The following is an 8,858-nucleotide window of genomic DNA, read 5'->3' on the forward strand; positions in this document are numbered from 1 at the left end:
ACCTGCCTCTGCCTCCCGAGTGCTGGGATTAAAGGCGTGCGCCACCACCGCCCAGCTCGAGTGCATACTTCTTAACTTGCAATAATAATATTTTAAGGACATTAATACTTCTTAATAATATTTATACTAACAATATTCCTTTCTAAGCTTTAAGCACACTAATTTTCTTATTTTTCTTTGTATATAAGATATACAACTACGTATGCAAAGATGTTTAAATGAAATGTCTACAGCCAAAACGAAAAAAAGAATGTTTTCTATTAACCGAAGCATAACGTGTACTGTTTATATCACTGCACTTCACCTTTAAGAAGAAAAAACTTAAACTTGACCACTTGTTAAAAGTAATTTCATTAAGGATAGTTTTATTATTAAAGATAGTTGGTGTTAGGTTTCATTGTCTCAGAGAGTCTTCACGTGATGTAAGCACGTCATTAAGTTACCTAGCACAGCGGAGCACTTCCACTTGCTATTTTAATGTTCATTTTTTCTGTGATGTCAACCTTCAAGTCTGCATTTCTGCATGTCTTTCCTTGGATGGATCATAGTAAAGCTCTTTTAGTGCTGCCCTGTGAAAGTCCTTTAACTTGAGACACACTGTGGCACATACTTAGTATAGCATCGTAATTCAGCACATACACAGTGTGTAATAATCACATCGGGGGATTGAGCGTGTATTTCCATTTCAAACATTTTTAAATGCGTTGTAACGTTCACAGTTGGTGTGTCTTTGCCATCATGTGCACCTTTTTGCTCCATTTAATGATGAATCCTTTCTGCCTTTTGTTTGCAGTGTCTCAGTTTGAAACTGAATTCTACATTAGTGGACTCGCACCTCTCTGTGATCAGCTTGTTGTGCTTTCCTACGTAAAGGAGGTTTCAGAAAAAACGGTAATTATCTTCTCCCCAGGTACAGAGGGATATAGAGGAGTTGGCTTTTAGCATCACGCCCCAGGTCAGGCTGCCTGTCAGAGGAGATTGCTATAATCCGACCAGAACTTTTTGACCTATGAAATAAGCCTAGGTGAAATTACCCTGCAGACTAACATGTTTACCTGCAGAAGTCACACTCATTGCCGGTCTTTGTTCCCGTTGCTGCACAAAGAAGTGAGCCCTTTTTCTCTTTGCTTTTTTTTGCTCTTTCTTTCTCATCAGTCACTTGATATTTTAGTTGAAAGAAAGGAAGGATTTCTCATTCTGAAAGGCGACAAAGCTAAGCTGACATTGCTTAGCAGAGACGACAGCAATGAAGCCGGTCACTGCAGCACCAGGGATCCCAGTGGTCAGAGGGAGTTATTGAAAGAGTAGCTCCTTCTTTCCTGGAGTACAGACATATTTGTTTACCTCCCAGTAGCCTTGTGTTTCTAAGTAGCGCGATTCCTGCTTTGAAAGGGATTGTTGCTCATTCACTTGATGGTGCAGATTATAGACATTGAAATGTATTGCAAACAGAAAGCAGCAGATAAACCCAAATTTTGTTTCCATGATGTTGGGATGAAGGTCTCAGCTGGGATTTAATGACCCCCAGGCTCCCTCTAAAACCCAGAGCAGTGCCATTCCTAGTTTACCTATTGTTAGAGTTCAGGGCTCTGCCTGGAACAGGAGAAGGTAGCTTCAAGGCCTGAGTAAGGAGAGCTTGTTGAAAAGGATTTCCTTTTGGGTGCTGTATATAAAAGAAATTGCAATTGATTCTCTAGCCCTTCACAGTAAGCAGGCAGGTGAAGTGTACTTTCCCGCTTGTATCCCCCTCCTTCTTTCTCTCTCTCTCTTTCTCAAATGATAAGGAATAAAATGGGGGAGAAAAGCCCAGGGAGCCCTTGTTGTGAAGTGGTGTCTGCACTTGACTTGAGCCTTTATCTGAGAGAACACTTGCATTAGGAAGCCATCACTATAGTAACTGAAGCTCTGGGTGCCCATGTTGCTAGGCAATGAAATGCTGTAGACTTAGGTGAACCCTCAAACCTCCTAAAATCAATAGGGTTGGCTTCTAGCCCTATTGCAGGACATCAGTTTATTATTATTTTATTTATTTTTTGAAAATACAGAAAAGCAGAGGCTCCTGGGGGAGTAAGAACAGTGCTTTTGATGAGGAGTGTGGGGCAGATTGAGGATGTGATTGAACAAAACAAGGGAAGAAGCAATAAAACTGGAAAAGGGAAAGGCTAATAAACTGGTCAGAAAAAGGAAAAGGGGAAAGGAAAAGGGAAGCCTGTGTTACTAAAGAGTACAGGAAAGGAGAAAACCAAAGGAAGGCCACCCTCACAGGGCTGATCAGAGAAGAGATGGTTTTTCAGAGGAAGAATTAAGAGCTTAGGAGACCACAGTGGATGGAGACTCACTTTATTTAACATCAGTGTGTGCTTTCAATTCTTAAATGCAGAGTTAACTGAATAAAGTTAGGGCAAAAGAATGACAGTCAGCTTTGGGTACACCATTACCCAATTTCTATTTTCATACTGAAAACCTTTTTCTATAAGGTTTTTATTGGCTATTTCCAATGGTTTTTCATTAATACTCTCAAGTGTTTCCCATGTGCCGCCTTTCGACTCACTTAATTTTAATCTTAATGTTTTAACCATCAGTCTGTGTAATTGAGAATAATAATATGTGATCACCCTTCCATTTTTCATTTGAGAAGCCAAGTGAGTGATCTGTGTATCATTACCCTAGGTTCAGAAATGTCAGCTCATCTTTCACTCGATAGTAAACTAGAGCTTCTCTTTCAGAAACTGCAGTCTCTGGCTGTTTATGCTGTTTAAATGCAAGCTAATTATAGTCAAGTAAAATTAAGAATTTAGTTCGCTGGTCACATTAGCACATTCCTGTGTTCAGCAGCCATCTATGGCGAAGGTCTTCTGTACGTGGCCATGTGAGCGTAGGCTACTCCACTGCCTCACAGCATGGCTCAGAGATGGAGTCTAGTCTATGGCCTCTTGGCACTACTATTAGTTCCCTCATATTAGCAGGGATTTGGAACATGAAGTCGTTTGTAATACTCCTCATTCATATTCGTGTAGACGAGCTGTCATGGAGCTGTGTTTGTTGGTGTCAGGCCATAGATTCATTACTTTTCTCACTGCTGTGATGAAATACCAGGTGAAAGCAACTTAAGGAAGGAGGGGTTTGTTTTGTCTCATGATTTGACAGTATGGCTTGTTTGGTGGGGGACTCCTGGCGGCAGCTGTTCACATCACATCCAAAGTCCTGAAGCAGAGAGAGAGATAATACTGATGCCTGGCTCGTGTTGTTTTAGCCCAGGACCCAGAACATGAGATGGTGCAGCTCACACTGGGAGTGGGGAATTCTTCCTTACTCAGTTTAACTCTTTTGGACACATCATCTCTCTCTCTCTCTCTCTCTCTCTCTCTCTCTCTCTCTCTCTCTCTCTCACACACACACACACACACACAGAAATATGCTTCTGTCGTGATTCTAGATGCTGTCAAGCGATGAGAATGCTCATTGGCCTCACTGCTTTAGGATTAGATTCTGCGATTGTGCTGTTCATAAATGTCATAATTCTGTATATTTCACAAAAAATTTACAAAGTAAGACAGGATTAGGTGATTGTTCATGGCAAGCATTTAGAAGGATTTGTTTGTACTGAAATGCTAAACTCAAATTGAGTCCAAATAGTTTGTTCATTTGTGTAAACTGTGGTAACCAGGAAAATGAGCCTTCTCTATCATTTTCCCCCTAGGAAAGAGAATACTGTGCCCGGCCTAGACTGGACATCATCCAGCCACTTCCTGAGACGTGCGAAGAGATCTCATCAGATGCTCTGACGGTCAGGGGCTTTCAGGAGAATGAATGTAGGGATTATCACTTAGGTGAGCCAGCAGAAATCTGCTTGTGCTTTCTTATACTGCTTTTGTTGTCCTTCTATTCAGCTCACCAAAGGGGAATTTAAATGTAGGTACTAACAGGACTTCAGAGAATAGCTGAGCTGGCCTCTGCCAGTAAAAGCTGGAGTTCTAGACTCAGAAATACTGCAACCTTGCTTGAATGTGCATAGGAAAAAGAAATATTAGACATGGGATTGGAACCAAGGTGAGAAGAGGGTTCTTTTTCTGTTGTTCTCTCAAGCCAGCTTGTCTGCTACCTATGTTTTCTGTGTTGCGAATCAAACCCTTCACTTTAAAGATGCTAGGGAAGCCCTTTGTCACCCAACACATCCCAGCCCTGTCCTATTTAAGTGACATTTAGCTTTGATATCAGGCAGCATGACTCTGTAGTTGTCCTCCCAGTCCAAATGTGATGTTCCTGAAAGGTCTGCTGCGGGTGGCAGCAAAGTCCTTGTATTTGAGTCTAAGTCCTGAGCATGGAAAGATTCCCATGCCGTCACTGGGCCTGGACTTAATTGCAGAATGGGTGGGTGGATGTAGGTGAGTACACTAAGCCCTCCCTGCTCAGGAGCAGAAGGAAGCTGTGGCTCTTTCATCCTGCCTGGGGTGTGTGTCATCACAGCCTGGTAGAGTGCGGGAGGAAAAGCAGGTGCTCAGCTCTCCGGAAGCTCTTTCCTGCTCTCTCAACCGACGCCCCAGGAAAACAGTTTACTCCTCAGTCATATGAAGAAGCAGCACACAAGTGTGCATGCGCCTGACTCTTTTATGAACCCTCTTAGTAGTTAGGAACTGGAAGACTATATTTTGGACTTTGCAAAAAATTGTTATGATTCAGAAATGAAAGCATACATTCTGGGTATTTTGCTCAGAGCAAACTCAGCCGTATGCTTAGAAACCCTTTAGAGCAGGTTTTATAATGGAATTCTTCTGGAAACACTCGGGGTTGGCATTGTAGGCAACATGCTAAAATGATAGATTATGTCCCCAGGGCTTGGGCACCTGCCGTTTACTCATTAGATGGCCTTGGCCCTAGTGAAGAGGAAACGTTTGTCGTCAACTTACAGAACTGTTGTTCTGTAAGAATAGATCTGTAAGTGTCCATAAATACAGTTTATACATGGCCAGTTGGGGTTCTGTTTGTTCATCTGAAATCAGAATGTTAATGTGTTAAACTTGGAGTTCTAACTTAACTTCTTTGTGTCTGCTGGTTTTCTTATAGTCTTTTCTTCTTGCTTTTTCTCATTCCTTCCTTCTGAACAGTTTTACACTGTAGTGCAGTTAAGAGCAGTACATGCCGCCGTTCTCACCCTCCTTGACATTCTAGAGCATCAAGCACACTTGACTGTACAGGGAGAAAATTGACTTTTGATTCTGAAATCATAAGCTAATTGCCATTTTGTAATATCGATTCAACCAAGCTGTCCTCTCTCTCCTCCCTTCTAGAATACTCTGAAGGGGAATCACTCTTCTACATCGTGAGTCCAAGAGATGTCGTTGTAGCCAAGGAGCGAGACCAGGATGATCATATCGACTGGCTCCTGGAGAAGAAGAAATATGAAGTAGTTTTGATTTTACTTTCTTGAAAGTATTGACTTGTCTGAACATAGAAAAGAGAAAAGATTTTTATAGTAAATCTTTCATATTGAGTTAGTGTGCCTCAAACCCCAAATATGTTACAATCTCTCTCTGAGAAATCACAAAACAAAAGCACGCAGTTCTGTTGGCCTGCTTTTCTGTTAAGGGGTTGGCTGGGGAAGCACTATTTATTCAGAAAGGGGAGTAAACAGTAATGTACTGAAGCTGTTGTGGTTGTTTTCCTAAAGTAACTAAAGTAGAATAAGTTTTTGGAGCTTTTTTTCTCTTTGGATATGTTCATAAAATTGCTCATTTTATCCTTATTTTGGGTATATGGGAAAGATACCAGATTTATTCTAAGAATGGTTTGAACTAATTTAGGTAGAATGATGCTGTCTACTTCACTGGGCCATGGTTTTGACAAGTTTAAGTAGATGATATACCAACATGACTGACTTTAGGATTAAAACAACATTCTTTACAACTGTAGTAGCTGCCAAGATAGTTTGTTCCTTAGAATGATGCTGGGCTTTCGTGTGCCCATCAGCAGAAAACAACAGTGTCTATTTTATGTGGAAGAGCTGTTGTTATATAGTAATACCTAGTATATACTCTAGCTGTTACCCTATTACATTAGCTTAAGTAATATTTTAGTGTTTCTTAAATTTGTTTACTTAGTTCTTTATTTGTATAGGTGTGTTTATCTGTGTGAATGTATGTACATGTTTGCATGGGTGTTGGGATCTGAACTCTTCTTTTTATGATTTTAAAGTGAGTACTCTTAACTCCTGAATCATCTCTCCAGCCCCTAGATTAAGTAACATTTCTGTGAACTTAGTTTATGTGTTAAATATTTGTGTTAAGCTAATACTGGTAAGTGTTCTGAAAGAAAAACACAATGTGGTTTCCATAAGCTTAACTGTAGACATGAAGGCATACATAAGTTGTTTGCTTTATTGAAATATAAATGAAAGTGTCCTTTGTCAGTCTGAGTCATACAGTTTTAGAATGACAGCTATCCTTTTTTTTTGCTTGAAGTCTAAGAAATTTTGTTACTTTGATTTGTGTATGAGATGTGATTCCAGCATCTTAGTGTGGGAATGAATTCAAGTAAAAATGAAGAGTCTTCATTTTGCTTGAATATCTTTATTTTGAATTCAGTGAAGTTCATTCAGCCATAACATTAAAAATTCCAGTGCCTTAAGCAAAAACCACAGGAAAATGGGGTTTTATTTGAGTAGTTCAAAAGTTAAAACATAATACACAGTTTATAACTACACTTGCTTTATCTCCCACTCACTCCATTTTCTCCCCCTTTTCTTTTTTAAATGGCCCTTATCATGATGCTTGTGTAAACATAGGAAGCTTTGATGGCAGCTGAAATTAGTCAAAGGAACATTAAAAGACATAAGATTCTGGTAAGTAAGTGCAGCATCATTACTTAGAATCTAACTGTTCTTACTATTAAGGAAACTGAGTGATTTGAAAAGAACAAGAACAGGTTCTTCGTATCTGTTCATAATTTGTTTTGAACTAATTCTTCTACCTGGGAGGGCATTCAATTGAGTCAGTTTTTGCTTGTAAACAAGAGACTTGGACACCTGCTAGGATGTAGCTTTAGGAAATTTTGAAACTGCATTTGGGCAATGCGCTTTGAATACAAAGCTCTGCAGTTAAATGTGTGGAAGCCTCTTTAAATCAGGTGTAAAATCACATTATCACAAAATGTATCAAGACTGGTCTCTTCAAACTAAATTGCTTTGGTATGGCCTTGATAACAAATTCAATTGCTTTTGTTATGGAGACTATTCTAGGAAATCAAATACATTTTTATTACATTTTGGACTTTGGAAAAGTACAATGGCTAGAACCTATTTCTCTGCTCAATGTGACAGTGAATTTTGTGGGCAGAGACCTGACATAAAGTCATATCCTCTACATATGAAGAGTGCTGTCCTTACACAACATTGAGTCTGTTACCCTTGTTTACAAATGAATAGTAGAAGTTTAGCCTTTTATGGCTAGTTGGGTTTCAGCACAAATTTCTTATATTATTTTGTTCATCCCAAAATTTTCTGTAAAACTATACACAAGCCATTAATTCCTAAAGAATGTATAAGCAAAACAATAAACAAATAAAGGGAAGAAAAAAGAAAGCTAGAGGTCTTTTAGGCATGGTTGAGGAGAATAGTAATTCTTAGAACTGAAGAAAGCTCTGCAGCATTTAGTGAGGTATATTGAAGGTGCAGAGACCAAAGGAGTGGGAGAGTTGAATAAGGTAACTACATAGGTAGTTTTTTTTTAATTACTTTATAGATAAAACTAGATTTGATTTTGAAGTGACATATGTACTGAAAACTTGGTTCTGTTTTTGGAACATGCAGAACACAATTTAAGGCCATGTTCCTAACCATGAGGCTAATCTAACCATGGCAGGCTAATGAAGAGAGGATCCGAGGGAGGCCAGCCGGCATGAGGTTCATGTGGTTTGTGTAGAAGATGAGGCCTGCCCAGAGCTGTGTAAACAGAGTCATACTGGTGGAGTCAAAATTAGTAGAGTACTGTTAGGAGCAAACACACCAGTCTTCCTGAGTTTGGAGAAAGCCACCCATAGCAGTGTTGGAGAACAGAGGATCTGCAGTGCAGTCATCTAAGGAATAATGCATACAAGACAGACTGAGGAGCAGCAGCAGAGCCCTAGAGGGAAGTGTGTTCAGAAGAAAGGAAAGAAATGTTGCAGACTAAGCAGCTGGTGATAATACCCTGGGTTTGGTAACATAAAATAGTTTTGTTTATTTTACTTATTCTCATTGTGTCATAGGGAGTGAAAGTGAGCAGGCAGTGTTACTCCTTACAAGACATGCAGCGGTAATGCTGGTGTCCAGGAGAAAGTGTTATATACTCAGTGGTAGAAACTAGCACCCAGGTTTTCTGTATATTAAACGTAAGCTCCTGGTGAAATGAGAGCCATGTGGAGGGTGAGAGCTGCCCTCTTATCCCATGGACACACGCCCAAGGTGGAATGTGTGGATAGACTTGGATGCGCTCAACCGCACAGCTTCCTTCTCTCCATTGACTCGAGCTACATGTTGGCTTCCTTGCCCTTCTGAGCTCATTTCACTGTTCGTGTTAAGCTGACATCTCCTTTTTCCCTTTAGTATGATATTTTTCCAGTTAAGCCAATTTTATTGCTTTATTTCATTTTTTTTATTGAGAAAATATTTTTACTCATATAATACATTGTGGTTATGGGTTCTTTTCCTTATACTCCTCCCAGCTCTTCCTCTTTTCGCCTCCCATCCAGATCCACCCCCTTTCCGTCTCTTGTTAGAAAAAAAAAAACAACTCGGGAGGCAGAGGCAGGCGGATCTCTGTGAGTTCGAGACCAGCCTGGTCTACAGAGCTAGTTCCAGGACAGGCTCCAAAGCCACAGAGAAA

The 8,858-nt window shown here is 40.1% G+C and overlaps 1 protein-coding gene across 1 annotated transcript in view; it reads left to right on the forward strand.

Moving 5' to 3' along the window:
- The window catches only part of Vps41 (VPS41, HOPS complex subunit), a 131,821-nt gene that overhangs the window by 91,744 nt on the left and 31,219 nt on the right, over positions 1-8,858 (forward strand). The window contains exons 11-14 of the mRNA XM_005365457.2: positions 794-891; positions 3,701-3,830; positions 5,289-5,404; positions 6,782-6,838. Coding sequence (XP_005365514.1) covers positions 794-891; positions 3,701-3,830; positions 5,289-5,404; positions 6,782-6,838 — 401 coding nt within the window. The remainder of the gene's footprint in view (positions 1-793; positions 892-3,700; positions 3,831-5,288; positions 5,405-6,781; positions 6,839-8,858) is intronic.

This window comes from Microtus ochrogaster, unplaced genomic scaffold, assembly GCF_000317375.1.
Source record: "Microtus ochrogaster isolate Prairie Vole_2 unplaced genomic scaffold, MicOch1.0 UNK2, whole genome shotgun sequence".
In the NCBI taxonomy this organism is placed as follows: domain Eukaryota; kingdom Metazoa; phylum Chordata; class Mammalia; order Rodentia; family Cricetidae; genus Microtus; species Microtus ochrogaster.